Source organism: Macaca thibetana, chromosome 19 (assembly GCF_024542745.1).
Source record: "Macaca thibetana thibetana isolate TM-01 chromosome 19, ASM2454274v1, whole genome shotgun sequence".
NCBI classification, from domain to species: domain Eukaryota; kingdom Metazoa; phylum Chordata; class Mammalia; order Primates; family Cercopithecidae; genus Macaca; species Macaca thibetana.
This window is the reverse complement of record NC_065596.1, coordinates 30,894,128-30,911,218: the sequence shown is the minus strand read 5'-3', so window position 1 is coordinate 30,911,218 and position 17,091 is coordinate 30,894,128. Positions and strand designations below refer to the sequence as shown.

The window sequence follows — 17,091 nt, the reverse complement described above, 5'->3', positions numbered from 1 at the left end:
CCCCAGGACCTGACCTCTCAGACTCCTAGCCCACCCCATATTTTATTGGTCCTGCCTATTGCCTCAGTCTTGACGGTGCTTCCTGGCGCTTTGGCCTGTCTCCTCTCCCGTCCTCTCTGCCTCCTTGCGTGTGCCCTCCTCACCAGTCCTCATCTACCGTTGGTCCTCCAATCTGCAGTCCGCCGCGGTGTAGCCTTCGTTAGAAGTTCTCGCCTCGCCCTTTGAGGACCCTGTGACCGTTAGGCAGTGCCCTCTCCCAGGTCCTCCGTCCCCAAGACTCCCCGTTCCAGGTGCCTCCCCTCCATCCAGCCCAGCAGCTTTGTACTCTTTGTAGTCTCATTGTTCCCCTGGGACCCACCTCTATCGTTCCTCTACCCGCCCTTAGGCCTGCCCTGCGCTCTCCTACCCTGGTTGCTTTCAAGCCCCTCACAGCCCCACTCCTCCCTTAGTCGCTCCTTCCTACCGCCCATTCAAGACTTTTTTTTCCTTTTTTTTTTTTTTTGACACAGCGTCTCGCTCTGTCGCCCAGGCTGGAGTGCAGTGGTGCGATCTCGACTCACTGCAACCTCTGCTTACCAGGTTCAAGCGATTCTCCTGCCTCAACCTCCCGAGTAGCTGGGACTACAGGCACCCACCACCACGCCCGACTAATTTTTGTATTTTTTGTAGAGGTGGGGGTTCCGCCATTTTGGCCAGGCTGGTCTCGAACTCCTGACCTCAAATGATCCACCCACCTCAGCCTCGCAAAGTGCTGGGATTACAGGCGTAAGCCACTGCGCCCCGCCTCAAGACGTTTTCTACTTGTCGACCCCACTCACCTTCCTCAGTACCACTCATCCATCCGGACACTCATTCTCCGGGCCCAGTCCCGACTAACCAGGTCCACCTTGGAGTCTCAGCCCCGCCCCCTCTTTACCCGCCCTCTCTCTTGGGCCTGTCCAGGTCCTCTCGGGTTTCTAGGCCTCTCAAGTCTCCACGCCTTCACACCGAGTCTAAGTCTCTGTTCCCCTCCCCGTGTCCCCTTTCAGTCCAGTCTCTTCCCCTTGCGCGGGAAAGTCCTCCGTCTCTAGCTCCCGCCCCAGTGCAGTCTCATCTGGACTGTTTCTACTTTCTGCGGCCCTGTCTTTTGCAAGCAATGCTCCTCCTCACCAGGTCCTGCCTAACAGTGTTTTAGGTGAGGGAGTGCGATCTCTTTTGTTTCTCTCCGCCCCTTCCTCAGCCCAATCAGGACGGCCTCTCTCATGGTGGCCCCGCCCCTCCAGGCCAGTCGGGCATCTTTAAATAGCTTGGACGTGTCCCCTCCTCCGTCTACCCCGCCCGCACTTTTTTCAGTTCAATCAGGTCTCTCTGTCATATCTAGCCCCGCCTTCCCCTAGCTCCCAGTGCAGCCGAACACAATCAGTAGTAACCGGTCCCGCCTTCTTTGACGCCCCGCCCCGCCCCGCCCCTCCGCCCTGCTCTCTAAGAAAGAGCCAATCGCTGTGTCTCATTGGCGACCCGGCCACGTCCAGCTGGGTCGCGTTAGAGTGCCCGCCCCACTCCTCCCGGCCACAGCCCCGCCCCACCTCCCCCAGGCCAATCAGTTTGGTCTGTCTCCCCTAAGCAACGCCCCCGTCATCTCGCTCCTCCTCCCACCCAATCCCGTCAGTCTCTCCCTCTGCGTCCCCGCCCCCTGCGTCCCCGCCCCTCCCGCCCCGCCCCCCGTCCAATGCTGAGCTCAGTCTGCGTCTCGTCCTTCCGCGGGCGCCAGGGGGCCAGCAAGCAGCAGCCGGCGCCACCGCCGCAGCCGCCCGAGTCCCCGCCGCCGCCACTGCTGCCGCCGCCGCAGCAGCAGCAGCCTGCGCAGCCCGGCCCCGCCGCGTCCCCGGCGGGCCCCCCGGCACCCCGCGGGCCCCGGGGGCCGGCGCGCCGAGCCATGCCCCGGGCTGCCGGCGGCGGCCATGGGGCGGCACGGCGGCGGCGGTGGCGACAGCGGCAAGATCGTGATCAACGTGGGCGGCGTGCGCCATGAGACGTACCGCTCGACGCTGCGCACCCTGCCGGGGACGCGGCTGGCCGGCCTGACGGAGCCCGAGGCGGCGGCACGCTTCGACTACGACCCGGGCGCCGACGAGTTCTTCTTTGACCGGCACCCGGGAGTCTTCGCGTACGTGCTCAACTACTACCGCACCGGCAAGCTGCACTGCCCGGCCGACGTGTGCGGGCCCCTGTTTGAGGAGGAGCTCGGCTTCTGGGGCATCGACGAGACCGACGTGGAGGCCTGCTGCTGGATGACCTACCGGCAGCACCGCGACGCCGAGGAGGCGCTCGACTCCTTCGAGGCGCCCGACCCAGCGGGCGCCGCCAACGCCGCCAACGCCGCGGGCGCCCACGACGGAGGCCTGGACGATGAGGCGGGCGCGGGCGGCGGCGGCCTGGACGGAGCGGGCGGCGAGCTCAAGCGCCTCTGCTTCCAGGACGCGGGCGGCGGCGCCGGGGGGCCGCCAGGGGGCGCGGGCGGCGCGGGCGGCACGTGGTGGCGCCGCTGGCAGCCCCGCGTGTGGGCGCTCTTCGAGGACCCCTACTCGTCGCGGGCTGCCAGGGTGAGCGCGCTCTCGGGGCCCCCATCTACCCTACCCCCGCCTCTCTAGGCGCCCCCAGTCTCCCAGGAGCGCCCCGGCTCCACCCCTCCGGGTCTCTCTAGGCTTCTCAGCCTCCTGGAAGCCTCTTCCTCAGTCGAGTCTCCTGGGCTCCTCCGAACACACCCCCCTCTCGCAGCCATCCCCCAGATCCTCCAAAGACAGATCTCCAACCTCCAACCTTCAGGCTCTTCCAGACCCCTCCAAAGCCCCCCCCCCCCCCCGCCGCCAAGAACAGCCTAGACCCTTAGACACTTCCTCCAGACCGTGAATCTCCAGTGCTTCTCTGAACAACCCGGTCCCCACCTTTCCTGGGTTCCTCTGAGACCCTCCCCAACCCTCATGTCTCCTGGGCCCCTGCAAATCTCTTCTCACTACTCTTGGTCACCGTCCAGCCCTCGGTTTCTTGGACCTTCCCCAAGCCCTTAGAAGACATCCCTTCTCAGCCCTCAAATTCTCCTAAGCCCTGTGAACACTGTCCCCCACTTCCCCACCCTTCTCCCGACTCTCTAGGGCACCCTCTTCAACTCTCAGTCTCTCCCGGGGCACCTCCCTGATTCACCCCATGGCCCCTCTCCCAGAAGACCTCTCTCTCCAAGTTTGAATCTCCTGATTATTTTTTCCACCCACTTCCTGCGGCATCTTCTGCTCTCAAAGTCTCAGAAAACTCCCCCACCCCAATCTCACAGCCTTCCGGACCCCTCTGAACCTCCACTTGTTCTTGCCTGGACATTTTCACCTTCCCCTCACTGCAATACTGAGTCTTGGGGCATCTTCTCTGCTGGAACCTCCAGGCCCCCTCTGTGTTCACTCTGTGTTCAACACTCTTCAACCTCCACGCCAACTCCCATCCCAAGGACTTTCTCCATAAAGCTCCAGACTTCCCCCAAGACTTTCACACTCCTCCTCAGTGTCTCCAGCAGCATCCCATGCCCCCATCATATGCCTTTCCTCTCCAGAACCCTCACATGTCCTCCAGGATTGTTCTTCCTCCTCCATAGATCCTCGCAGCTTCTCCCCTCCATCATTTTAACTGCACAGTACACTCTCTGTCCCTGGGACTCCCCCCATCCAAAGACCCCATGACCCCTTTCCTAGTCTAAGTGACTTTCCCTGCTGCTCTAGAACTTTTTCTAACCTAAAACCCTGGGACGCCCCTCAAATCATCAGCCCTAAAACTTTCATCTCAAAATAGCTTACAATTATTTCTACCTTGCCCTGGGATTCCTTCCACCTGCCCTCTTCCTTTCTCGAACCGCACCTGTGCAAAACCCAGAACCTAGCCCCTCAGTCTGTCCCCCTCCATCGAAGTGAACCAAAGAGCCTTCTCTCTCTCCAAATCACAGATTTTCCCTAAAGCTGTCTCCTTCGCTCCCAGAAAACTTTCCTCAAGCATCCATATACTTCCTAGGCTAAATGACTACCCTCCCCCGGGTTCTCTCCTGAACTTCTTCCTCCTACTAACTTCCTCCCTGTCCAGGGGACCCCAGAGGGAGAATGTGGTGGAAAAGGGGAGCAGTGCAAAATGGGAGCACTTGGAAATGGGGGAAATAAGAGCGATCCCAGGACCCCCTCCGGGGCTCCTGGGGACCCAAACACCCAGAGGAGCAGGTCTTGACCCCCTCCCCCCACCGTGCCGCGTCCTGAGCCTGGAAGGACGCGGAGCCGCAGTGCCGCATTCGCGCCGGGGGAGGGGGGGGCGCCTGGAGCCACCGCATAAAGTTTGGTCCCCAGAAAGCGCTGAGTTGGCGAGATTTGGGGTTGGATGGGGGGAGGTGGGGAAGAGGAGGTGCGGAAGGGACATGGCCCTAGATGCCCCCTCAAGACACTGAGCGGCTCCTTCCCCCATGGCCTGGGGCGCCCTTCTCTCCTGTGACCCCATTGAAGGGTGCTGAGGTGAGGGGCGGGATGTAGAGTTCTGTGATGGTCAGGCTAGGTGTTCGGGACAGCTACGGGAGATACTCATTTACTCCACAAATGTGTTTTGGGTGTCCACGGTGTGCCGAGCCCTTTCCAGCCTCCCAGTGAGATGGCATGAGTTGGGAGCTGAGTCCAAAGCAAAGTGGAGGGTCCAACCCTACAGCCCCCTGCCCCCGCCCCCTTCCTCATAATCACTCCTTTCCTTTTTACAGAGACTCCAGGCCCTCCTACCCCTTCTGCTTTTGACACAGCCTGGAGTAAGGGGTTAAACCAGCCCGACGCCGTCCAGCCTCTGCAGCTGCGCACTGCGGCGGGTGCCCACCTTTCCCTGTGCCCTAGAAGGGAAGGAGTTAATTAGACTCCTGGCCCGCGGCCTCCCGCCGGAAAGCAGCAACACTGCGGCTGCGCGTTGAATACTAGGCTCCGGCCCGGAAGGGGTTAAGACGGCCCCGAGCCGCTGCGGCTGCGCACTGCGGCGGGGGAGCTGTCCGCGGTACTGGCCGCCGTGCGCCCCGCCCCCCGGCCCGGCCGGCCCGCCCCCACTGCGGTGCTGCAGCTAGCGCCGAGCGCCCGGCTTGGAGGGGGCGGGGAGGAACCAGGCATGCGCTCTGCGGAGGCCTCTGGCCTCTTAAACCACTGCAGAGAAGCGAAGGTGGGGGTGGGGGGAGTGCTGAGAGGATCTTCTTCGGCCCCCAGCCCACCCCAACGTCCAGGGTCCTCTCTGTGGCCCTGAAACTCTCCACCCCCTACTTCCCAGCTCTCTACCTCAGTGAAGTCAAGCCCAGAGTGCAACCCCTGTGGAGGAAGTGGGGTGCACAGAGGGACAGTGCTGGCCCTTGGCCCACCCCAAAGTCCAAGGTCCTCTCTGTGGTCCGACAGTAGCCTCTCCGTGCTCTGTGCCCCTGATTAGAAGCAAAACTCCCCATGCCCTCCCTCCTCCACTACCCAGAGGATTAAAACCCTCTCTTTACTATAACACCTGTCTTCCTTCCCTCTCCAATGCACTCCTCTCCCCTCCCACCCCTATGCGTATCTGATAAAGCCCATGACATCTCTAGGGGCCTGGCCCATTGCTTTCCTTCTCCGAGACGCTGACCCCACTCCCTCCTCTTCTAGGCCTTCATCAAAACCCACATCACTATGTGGCAGGACTCTGGTTATCCCCCATCTTGAAATGGCTCAGGACCCTTCACGCCTCATTCTCTGCCCCTTTGGCAAATGCCCTAACTTCTCTTTGGCCCTGGCTCTGCCTTCTCCCACAATGTCCAGGCCAATGACTCTCCCTTCCTCTGCAGGGCTGTAAACCCTGCCTCATTCTCCTTTTTTATCTCTTCTTCCATTTTTGCAGGCTTAACCCTTCAACCCCTCCTCCCTTAAGGGCCCTGACCCCCAGCTCCCCTCTGTGGCACCACCCCTGCCCTGTCCTCTCTGGGTGAGGCCTTGACCTTGCCCCCTAACTAACTGCTGCCTGCATACCCTAACAACAGCTCAGGTCTTCTTACTGTGTTCCAGGCACTGCTCCAAGCACTGTGTTTGGAGCCAAGTCCTTCGTACACTCATCTAATTTAATCCTCACAACAATCTCACTACAAACTTCTGGTTCAGAAAGCTCAATCTCCATGCCCAGTTTTGACAGGTTAAAAGCCAGATTCATACCCAGGCTCTCTGACTCTTAACTACCTCATGATTCTGCCTCCCTGCCCACCTTTTCCCGTTCCCCTCTGCTCAGCTCCAAGCTGAGCCCTAAAGCCTCCGAGACACACAGGATGTGTGATCTTAGGCCCTGTGGCTCCCGTCCTACAGCAGAATCCATGGACCCTGCTGGGGAGCCTTGAAATAGGACACAGGGAACAGGAGGGTGGGGGGAGGTGGTCTAGGAAACAGCAAGGGGCCAGAAATGTTTCCAAGGAAAGAAGCTGCCCATCTGCTGCGTCTGCTGGGGCCAGCTCGTCTCCAACTGCCTCTGTTCCTCTCTCCCCCCTTTTGCTAGCTTTAGAGGGGAGAATGGGATCCTGGAAGTGATGGAGCCACGGGGCTGAGACACCTGGATTTTGCCCAGAGTTTGGGCCCAGGAGGCTGGGGAAGGGGGCACTGGAAGTGTCTTCTGGATGTTATGGCCAACCCGATGCCTAGGTCACCTCTTCCTCTCTCTCCCTCCCTGCCCTGCAGTATGTGGCCTTCGCCTCCCTCTTCTTCATCCTCATCTCCATCACCACCTTCTGCCTGGAAACCCATGAGGGCTTCATCCATATCAGCAACAAGACGGTGACCCAGGCCTCCCCAATCCCCGGGGCACCTCCGGAGAACATCACCAACGTGGAGGTGGAGACGGAGCCCTTCCTGACCTACGTGGAGGGGGTGTGCGTGGTCTGGTTCACCTTCGAGTTCCTCATGCGCATCACCTTCTGCCCAGACAAGGTGGAGTTTCTTAAAAGCAGCCTCAACATCATTGACTGTGTGGCCATCCTGCCCTTCTATCTCGAGGTGGGCCTCTCGGGCCTCAGCTCCAAGGCCGCCAAAGACGTGCTGGGCTTCCTGCGGGTGGTCCGCTTCGTCCGCATCCTGCGCATCTTCAAGCTGACCCGGCACTTCGTGGGGCTGCGCGTGCTGGGACACACGCTCCGCGCCAGCACCAACGAGTTCCTGCTGCTCATCATCTTCCTGGCCCTGGGGGTGCTCATCTTCGCCACCATGATTTACTACGCTGAGCGCATCGGCGCCGACCCCGATGACATCCTGGGCTCCAACCACACCTACTTCAAGAACATCCCCATTGGCTTCTGGTGGGCCGTGGTCACCATGACGACCCTGGGCTATGGAGACATGTACCCCAAGACATGGTCGGGGATGCTGGTTGGGGCGCTGTGTGCCCTGGCGGGGGTGCTGACCATCGCCATGCCCGTGCCCGTCATTGTCAACAACTTTGGCATGTACTATTCGCTGGCCATGGCCAAGCAGAAGCTGCCCAAGAAGAAGAACAAACACATCCCCCGGCCCCCGCAACCAGGCTCACCCAACTACTGCAAGCCTGACCCACCCCCGCCACCCCCGCCCCACCCGCACCACGGCAGCGGGGGCATCAGCCCGCCGCCACCCATCACCCCACCCTCCATGGGGGTGACTGTGGCCGGGGCCTACCCAGCGGGGCCCCACACGCACCCCGGGCTGCTCAGGGGGGGAGCGGGTGGGCTGGGGATCATGGGGCTGCCTCCTCTGCCGGCCCCCGGCGAGCCTTGCCCGTTGGCTCAGGAGGAGGTGATTGAGATCAACCGGGCAGGTGAGCCTGGGCGTCAGGGGTCGGGGACACAGGTGGAGACCCGGGGAGGACTGGGGAGGTAGCTGCCAGGGTTCAGAGAGCCTGGGGTGGTTGGCGTCAAAGAGGTGAGGGAGAAAAAAGCCAACAGCAGGAGCTCAGGCCAAGGAGGCACAGATAATCACACAGAGACACAGGTTTCGTGTGAAAGAGTTTTGAGGAGAAACAGATTTGCAAGGTATTCAGAAGGGCTGGCGAGGCAGAGGCAGTGTCAGAGTGTACTCTCCGCTGTACAGAGAGGGACCCGGAGGAGAGGGGCTCAGAGAGAGGGTCTCATGTGAACCACAGGCAGACCCAAGGCAGAACCCCAGGGATGGTGGCAGCATCTGAGCATCCGGGAGACAGCCCTGAGGGAAGAGAGACTGAAGCCGATATGGTTTGAGACGGAGAGTCAGAAACCGAGAGATTGTCATGGAGACCAGAGAAAGAGATGGGATGTAGATTTTGGGCGGAGGTGGGGGCGGTCAGCGGCAGAGTTTGGGTTCTAATGACAGCGAGCTCAAGAGGCGGACAGACTTCAAAACAGAGAGTCAGGCCAGGGCACAGCCCCCAGGGCAGAATGGAAACCAGGGCCTGGTCAGTCGGCTTTGCTGCTGGCAGCCTGGGAGAGTCCCGGAGAGCGATCCAGAGAGGTGCTGCTCAGAGGAAGAGACGAGCGAGAGAGATGAGGGAGAAGAAAGTTCCCTGTGATTCTGTGTGTGTTCCTCCCTCAGGGGGTGTCTATGCCTCAGAGGCAGTGGCTTGGGAGTTTGGGAGGAAGGAGAGGCTGGCGGCTCCCGCTGCATCGCCCCGCCTTAAGTAGGTCAAGAAAGGGAGCTGGGCCACCTGGCCCCCATCTTGCTCCCTCAGCCGCTGACCCAGTTTCACACCAATTAAAAATAGCCGGAGTCAGAGCCTAGGGGACCCCCACGTCCCACCTCCCATCTCTCACCTTCCCCAGCCCTTCCCCTTGGTGCCCTTCCCAGAGCCCAGCACTGCTCCCTAAACAGCCAGTTCCTAGCCTGCCACATCCTCTCCAGTCATCCCTCCACCCCTACCCCTACCCCAGCCAAGCCCCATGAAGTTCGCTGCAGCCAACCACGCCTCAGCACTGCCTCATCTCCCCAACACCAAGCTTGCTTCATCTACAACCATCTCTTTTTTTTTTCCTTCTTCCAAGACGAGGTCTCACTCTGTCTCCCAGGCTGGAGTGCAGCGGCAACATCGTGGCTCACTGCAACCTCCGCCTCCCGGGTTCAAGTGATTCACCTACCTCAGCCTCCGGAGTAGCTGGGAATACAGGCGCCCGCCACTGTGCCCGGCTAATTTTTGTATTTTTAATAGAGACGGGGTTTCACCATGTTGGCCAGGATGGTCTCGAACTCCTGACGTTAAGTGACCTACCCACCTCAGCCTCCCAAAGTGCTAGGATTACAGATGATGCCACCACGCCTGGCATCTTTTATCTTTTTTGGAGACAGGGTCTCACTCTATCACCCAGGCTGAAGCAGTGAAACTATCATGGCTCACGGCAGGCTGACCTCCCAGGTTCCAGTGATCCTCCTGCCTCAGCCTCCAGAGTAGCTGGGACTATAGGCGTGTACTACTATAGCCAGCTAATTTTTCTATTTTTTGTAGAGATGGGGTTTTGCTATGTTGCCAGGGCTGGTCTCAAACTCATGGCCTCAAGCAATTCTCCCGCCTCAGCCTCACAAAGTGCTGGGATTATAGGTATGAGTCACTGTGCCCAGCTCCAGACCATATCTTTAAACAGCACCCCACCCCAGTCCTGCCCTTCCTGGCACCCCACACCTGGCACCACCACCACACCCCAGCTCTCAACACCTCCCTGCACCACCAGAATCTGTCCAGCTCCCTGTCCAGACCACCCTTCCCGACTGCAGTTGCCCTTCCCAGCACTCAACACCCTCCCCTATGATCACCCCCCAGCCACACCCCCTTGACACCCTCTCCCAGCTGTGCCCCCTGCCACCCTCCTGGCCACTCCTTCCCATCACCCTGCCCTTGAATCTCCACTTCCAGGGCCAAACATGCTCCAGCGCTCCCAGCATCTGCTCCTCGCAGACATCTCGCCCCACCACGTGTCCACCGCACCTCACACGCTCCTTTGTTTCTGTCTGACCCCCTCGGCATGCAGATCCTCGCCCCAATGGGGATCCGGCAGCAGCTGCACTTGCCCACGAGGACTGCCCAGCCATTGACCAGCCCGCCATGTCCCCGGAAGACAAGAGCCCCATCACTCCTGGAAGCCGTGGCCGCTACAGCCGGGATCGAGCCTGCTTCCTCCTCACCGACTATGCCCCTTCCCCTGACGGCTCCATCCGAAAAGGTGAGTGTCCCCCCACTGGCCCCGGGGACCCTCCCTGACTCTTCCCTGCCCAGGGGAGGGAGGAGCGGGGGATGGGGGAGGAGGCGCTGGACTTCCCTTCCCCCTTCCCTTGACCCCAAACCGCCTCCATCCCAGATCTTCCCTGTATCCCCCGCCCCAAGTTTCTTCACCACTGACCCTTCACCTGTCTATTCCATGTCCATCCCCCCAACCCTCTGGCCTCTCCCCTACCCCCAGCCACTGGTGCTCCCCCACTACCCCCCCAAGACTGGCGTAAGCCAGGCCCCCCAAGCTTCTTGCCCGACCTCAACGCCAACGCCGCGGCCTGGATATCCCCCTAGTGGACGAACCCCCTCCCCCCGGGGTAAGTAACCCCCACCCTCTGATGCCCCCGACCCCCAGACTCCCCACTCCTGCCCGACTAACCCCTCTGAGCACATGCAGCCCCCACTGACCGAGACTCCGGCCCCTCACTGCAAGCAGCTGCACCCAGTTAACCCCCAGCTCCTGACACTGACCCCACACCCACCTACCCAGGACTCACCCTGCTCCTCACTAACCCCCGAACTAACCCAACCCTGCCTCCCACACCGCGCCTGCCCTCACGACTGACCCCTCCTCACCCCCATCACCATCTCTGCCTCCCTCCTTGGCCCCAGGGTTTGTTTCTTTTTTAATTCAATCAGGAAAACGGGGGGGGGGTGGGGGGCATACCCAGAACACTTCTGGGTAAGAATGGGGAGAGAAAGGCTTAGCCATCCGTCCATGCCTCTGTGAATTCAGCCAGCGCTTAGACAGCACCCACGCGTCCTAGGTACTGGGCATGGGGAGTTCAACCATGAACAAAATCCATGCCCCCGGGAGCTTCCGCTTTGGAGCAGGAGGCAGACACAGACCTAGAAAGTCACGGTTTGAGGCGATATGTGCTAAAATGGAGGGAGCACAGACAGAAACAGGAACACTAGAAACTCCCGGGGGGTGGGGCCGGGCATCAGGGAAGACTCGGAATCTGCAATGGGGCCTTAAGGTTGAGCAGGAGTTCTGGCCACATGCAAAGGAAGCAACCCCGTCGACAGGAATGGTTGGAGGGAAATGCAGGACAGAACCTAGGAGACTAGACCCTGGGGGGAGGATTCTCAGGTAGAGATGAGGCAGGTGCCAGACTGAGACGCTACAGCCTTGTCTAGGGGCCTGGGGAGGAGGCAGGTGAGCTGGAAGGGGCAGCTCTGGGGTCTTGTGAGGACAGACTGGAGGTGGGAGGCTGGAAGTCAGGAGGCTGAAGAGGAGGCTGAGGTGACAGGTGGAAGCCTGAGCTAGGGCCAGGGCTGTGAGGATGGAGAGGAAGGGACGAGGCAGAGAGAGTCAGGGGTCAGGGATCAGAAGGGATAGGCTGGGGGCTGCCGGCCATGCAGAAGTGAGGGGGTAGAGGGTGGTGCTACTTAGTAGAGGAATCATTCACCAAACATCGCCAAGTTCTTAGCATCACCACATGCTAGGAATTTAACATATATTATTTAATCCTCATAACAACTCGAGCCAACTCCTAGCTCCTTTCATTCGTGTATTCAATCCGTTCATTCACTGTTTCAGCAACTGATTCTTTTTTTTTTTTTTTTTGAGCATGTCTTGCTCTGTCACCCAGGCTGGAGTGCAGTGGTGCAATCTCGGCTCACTGCAACCTCCGCCTCCTGGATTCAAGCAATGGGGTCTCGCTATGTTGGCCAGGTTGGTCTTGAACTCCTGGGCTCAAGTAATCCTCCTGCCTTGGCCTCCCAAAGGGCTAAGATTACAGGTGTGAGCCACCACCCATGGCCACAACTGATACTTGGGAACACAGTTGCAGGCACTACAGATTTGGGATTACACAAAGCATGAATCTGCCATCACAGTTTACAATCTCTGGATTGTAAGGGATCAGCAAACTAACTCCAGCCTGAGGGCCTGATCTATCAGCCATCTGTTTTTGTAAATAAAGCTTTATTGGAACACAACCATGTGAAGCTACGACAGCAGAGTGGAATAATCGGGACAGAGACTATACAGCCCCCATGCCAAAGCGATTTACTATGTGGCCTTTTATAGGAAAAGTTTCCAGCCCCTCATAGGAAGAAGCAGAAAATAAACAATTAAGGCTGGGTGGGGTGGCTCACGTCTGTAATCCCAGCACTTTGGGAGGCCGAGGAGAGTGGATCACTTGAGGTCAGGAGTTCGAGACCAGCCTGGTCAACATGGTGAAACCCCATCTCTACTAAAAGTACAAAAATTAGCCAGGCGTGGTGGTGCAGGCCTGTAGTCCCAGCTACTCAGGAGGCTGAGGCAGGAGAATCACTTGAACCAGGGAGGTAGAGGTTGCAGATCATGCCACTGCACTCCAGCCTGGGCTACAGACAGAGTGAGACTCCCTCTCAAAAAAAAAAAAAAAAAGAGAAGAAAAGAAGCAATTAAGATAAAGATAAAAGAGGCTGGGCTCGGTGGCTCAAGCCTGTAATCCCAGCACTTTGGGAGGCCGAGACGGGCGGATCACGAGGTCAGGAGATCGAGACCATCCTGGCTAACACGGTGAAACCCCGTCTTTACTAAAAAAAAATACAAAAAAAAAACTAGCCGGGCGCGGTGGCGGGCGCCTGTAGTCCCAGCTACTCGGGAGGCTGAGGCAGGAGAATGGCGTGAACCCGGGAGGCGGAGCTTGCAGTGAGCTGAGATCCGGCCACTGCACTCCAGCCTGGGCGGCAGAGCGAGACTCCGTCTCACAAAAAAAAAAAAAAAAAAAAAGATAAAGATAAAAGAACAAGACTATTACTCTGGCCACTTCAGTTAAAGAGGTGTGGTAGGGCACAGTGGCTGCCGCCTGTAACCCCAGCACTTTGGGAGGCCAAGGTGGGAGTATCGTTTGAGCCCAGGAATTTGAACCCAGCCTGGGCAACACAGCAAGACCATTTCCTCAAAAACAAAAAACTTAGGTGTGGTGGTGCATGCCTTTGGACCCAGCTACTTGGGAAGCTGAAGTGGGAGGATTGTCAGAGCCCAGGAGTCTGGGAGGCTGCATTGAGCCATGATTGTGCCATGGTGCTCCAGCCTGGGGGTACAGAGTAAGACCCTGTCTCTGGGGAAGAAAAGGAGTTCGGCAAAGGACTTTTTGAGGAGGTGACACAGAACCTGGAGGGTGAAAAGGGCCAGGCAGGCAGAAGGAACAGCAAGTGCACAGACCCTGAGCTTCCCCGCCGGAGGGGGTGGAGGATGAGCTTTGCTTGTTCAAGGGACAGCAAGGAGCACAGTGAGGCTGATCCCAGTGGCCAAGGGGAGAGGGCTGCTGGAGTCCAGGGAGAAAGATCAGGACGGGTTTTCCACCATGGTGAGGAGACGGGACTTTATCTTAGATAGCCGCCTGAAGGTATGTGATTCATATCTTAGAAGCCGCCTGAAGGTATGTGATTCATCACGCATTCATTCAACAACTGTCTATGGACTCTTCTTTAGAAATGCAGAGACACATCCTAAAGAATCCCTGTCCACAGCCTAAGGCGATGCCGTAGGGGAACTTGGGGGGGCCTCACCTAAAGCCCTGTGTTTCACAGACGTTCAGGGAAGGCCATGACCAACCCACCACCCCAGGCCACAGAGCACAAGGGCTGAGACCCCAGGCTTCCAGACTCCTAGTCCACAGTGGGGACTGTCTGGTTCCTCTTGTTCCATCCCCCCCACCTCTCCTTTTTGCAACCCCACCCCCAATCATTGTCCATTTCCATCTCATTACCCCCCCCACTCCCCTCCCTGCTCCTATCTAACTCCTCCCCCTGCTTGCACCCACTCCCAGTCCTTTACCTCCCTTTGTTCCCCACCCCCAGGTCTGGAGGGGCCCCTGTGGGATTGAGGGGGAGGGGGTGTGGGGAGGGTGTGGGCCTATGGGTTAGGGAGGATTGGGGTGGGGGTGGCTGGGTGGGGGAGGTTCCTGCTTCTCTTGCCTATAATGCCAAAATCCATTCATTGAACTCAAATCATGGCTGGAGCTGATGGGGTTGACTGAAGCCTCTACCCCTGGTGCCCTGGATCCTTCCCCCTCCAGCCCTCTGGAAGCCTTTTCCTTGCTGTCCTTCAGCCCCACAACCCTCCCTCCCACCAGACCCGTTTGACCTATTATCCCCCATGCTCCTTCCCCCAAGAGTCTCTCCCACCACAACCTTTCCTTCACAACCTTTTTGTTTTTTTTTTTTTTTTGAAACGGGGTCTCGCTCTATTGCCCAGGCTGGAGTGCAGTGGTGCAATCTTGGCTCACTGCAGCCTCTGCTTCCTGGGTTCAAGTGATTCTCCTGCATCAGCCTCCAGAGTAGCTGGAATTACAGGTGCCTGCCACCACGCCCGGCTAACTTTTGTGTTTTTAGAAGAGACGGGGTTTTGTTGGCCAGACTGGTCTCAAACTCCTGGACTCAAGTGATCCGCCTGCTTTGGCCTCCCAAAGTGCTGGGATTACAGGTGTGAGCCACTGCGCCAGGCTTCTTCCCTCCGCAATTGTCCCCTACAGTCCTCCCAAGACCCTCCTTCCCTCCAGGCTTGTCCTCCACCATGTTCCTCCCTCCTACCTACGTCTGCCCTCACCTGATCACTGGCTCCCACTCCTCCCCAGCACTCTCCCTCCTCCCGTCCTTCCCCCTCCCCTACCCTAGCCACCCCGGAAGCTCCTTTCATATTTGATGTCTCAGCCGCCCCCCCATTTCACTGCTCCCCTCCCCCGGAAAACACCAGAGAGGAGGAAGAGATCCCGGCGGCGTTTCTCCGTCCCCCCAACAGTGAGGCTGTGTTGGGGGGTTTCCCCTGACCATCCTCTCTCCACCCCCGTGACTCTGTGTATTTCTGTCCCCAGCTCTTGTCACCGCCTGAGACCTCGCGAGACCCTCGGTCCCCCCCTGTCCCTTCCCCCCAGGTTAGCAATTGGGAATGGCTGGGAGGGGGTGTCCCCAAGACACTGGGCTTCAAATCTACCCCCAAGCCCTCTCTGCTATGGTCAAGACACCTTTGTCCAGACAGCTCCCTTAGCATTGCCTGGAAAAGCCACAGAACTCCCTGCGGGGCTGCAGAACCGTGCAGGCAGACCCATGCAGGCAGACCCAGGCTTTGTAGAAACCACACACACTGCTGCTGGATATTGAGTCCCATTAGCTGTGAGATGCCCGTGAGAGCCTTCCCGCACCCGTCAGAAGCCCAGAGCCTTCTTGGACCTTTTAAAGATGTCCCACTCCCCAGCACCGCCCCCAGCGCTCCCCCCCACCCCCGTCCTTAGAATCTTCTGGAGGAGCCTTCCCCCCTCCCCCACCCGCTCCACTGCTCCTGGCTCCTGGAGTTCTCATCTGATTCCCCAAGGGCACTGCCAGCTTCGCTCCACTCAGCCCCCTCGCAGACCCCACCCCCTGCCTGCCCTCTTTCCCTACAACTAGGTCAGCCCCCAGCCCCGCCACAGCGGCCGCACCGTTCCCTGCCCTCTCCGCTGGCTGCTCCCACGTGCATTCCACCCAGCCCCTCCCCACGCCCCTGCCGCCCACCATCCCGCCTTGCTGCCCCCAGCCTTTTGCCTGAGATGAGGGGACCAATGGAGGGGGGAAGGGGGGGCGGACTGTGGTGGGAATGGGGCGGGGGAGGCTCTGTGGGCACCAACCTGCCTCCTAATCCGGAGTCTCTCCCCCCTCCCCGATGTCTCCACCTTTCTCATCGATGTTGACTGACTCCCCGATTTGTTCACTTTCTCTCTCCATCTCCTTGGTCCATCTCTGTCCATCTCTTGTCTCTTGCCATCCGTCCTTTGTGTCTCTGTGTCTGCCTGTCTCTGTCTCTCTTGCCTTCTTTGTCTCTCTGGGTATCTCTTGTCCTCTCCTTCCATTTCTCTCTCTCTCTCTCTCTTTCTCCCTGCCTTGGGTCTCTCTATCGGACCCTTCCCTGCACCCTCATCTTCGTGCTTCCCCCCTGTTTCTGCACACCTCCCCACCCCCCAGGTTACGAGAAATCCCGCAGCCTGAGCAGCATCGCGGGCCTGAGCGGGGTGTCCCTGCGCCTCGCGCCCCTTGCCACCCCCCCTGGCTCTCCCCGGGCCGCCCGCCGCGCTCCCCCGACCCTGCCCTCCATCCTCTAGCGCTCCCCTCCCCCCTGTGGGGGGACTCGGGGGTGACCAGGAAGAAGGTCAAAGGAGCTGGGGGTGGGGGGTGGGGAAAAGGGTTTTTTAAAAAAAATCAAAAAGTCATTAATAATATGCAACCGAGATGACGATGCCAGCAGACACCCCCGGGCCCCTCACCCCCAACCTGGGCCCCCAGGATGGAGAGAGGGGCCACAGCCCGTCCCCCCAACTCTTCCACCCCCCCAAAAAAAAGCCTTCTCAGGTCTCCACGAGCCATAGGACATCCCCCCTCCCATCAACTTGTGTAAATAAGTCCAAATTATGCCAGTTACATCTTGGGGCACCTCCCCCCACACACTGCATGCCTTCCCTAACCTGGAGCCCCCACTCCAAAGTCCACCTCAGCAATAAGCCGCCAGGGGCCGCAGGCGCCGGTTTGAGGGGCAGGCAGTCTGGGAAGGGGGCTGGCACCTCCCAGGGGTTGGGCTGGCCTTTAAGGTCTCCAGCCTTCCCAACCTTCACCCCGGGAGGACAACCAACCCTGTGTGTTGATTAGGAGAAAACAAACCAGAAACTAGAAACAATGTAGGGGAAGGAGGAACAGTTACCCAAGCCCCAAATCGGAGTTGAGTTCAGATGGTGGGAGGGCGGGGCGGGCTTCGGACCTGCTCCCTCAGCTTTTAGGAGGATTCCTCTGGTAAATTTCACCCTCTCATCCACCCCTTCCCCCAGGGACCTGCTCGCCTCTATTCTTGCTGCATGGACTCAGACCTCCTATCCCAGAATTCCTGGGATGATCTGGCCCTAG

At 59.2% G+C, this 17,091-nt stretch overlaps 1 protein-coding gene across 1 annotated transcript; it reads left to right on the top strand.

Annotated features, from left to right (window-relative positions):
* The first annotated feature begins 1,708 nt into the window (after positions 1-1,708).
* Positions 1,709-15,096, top strand: KCNC3 (potassium voltage-gated channel subfamily C member 3). Its single transcript, XM_050771480.1, is given in 6 exon segments — positions 1,709-1,882; positions 1,884-2,582; positions 6,708-7,815; positions 9,989-10,180; positions 10,418-10,544; positions 15,039-15,096. Coding segments are annotated over 5 exon segments (2,277 nt in total). The 3' UTR covers positions 10,522-10,544; positions 15,039-15,096.
* The last annotated feature ends 1,995 nt before the right edge of the window (positions 15,097-17,091 follow it).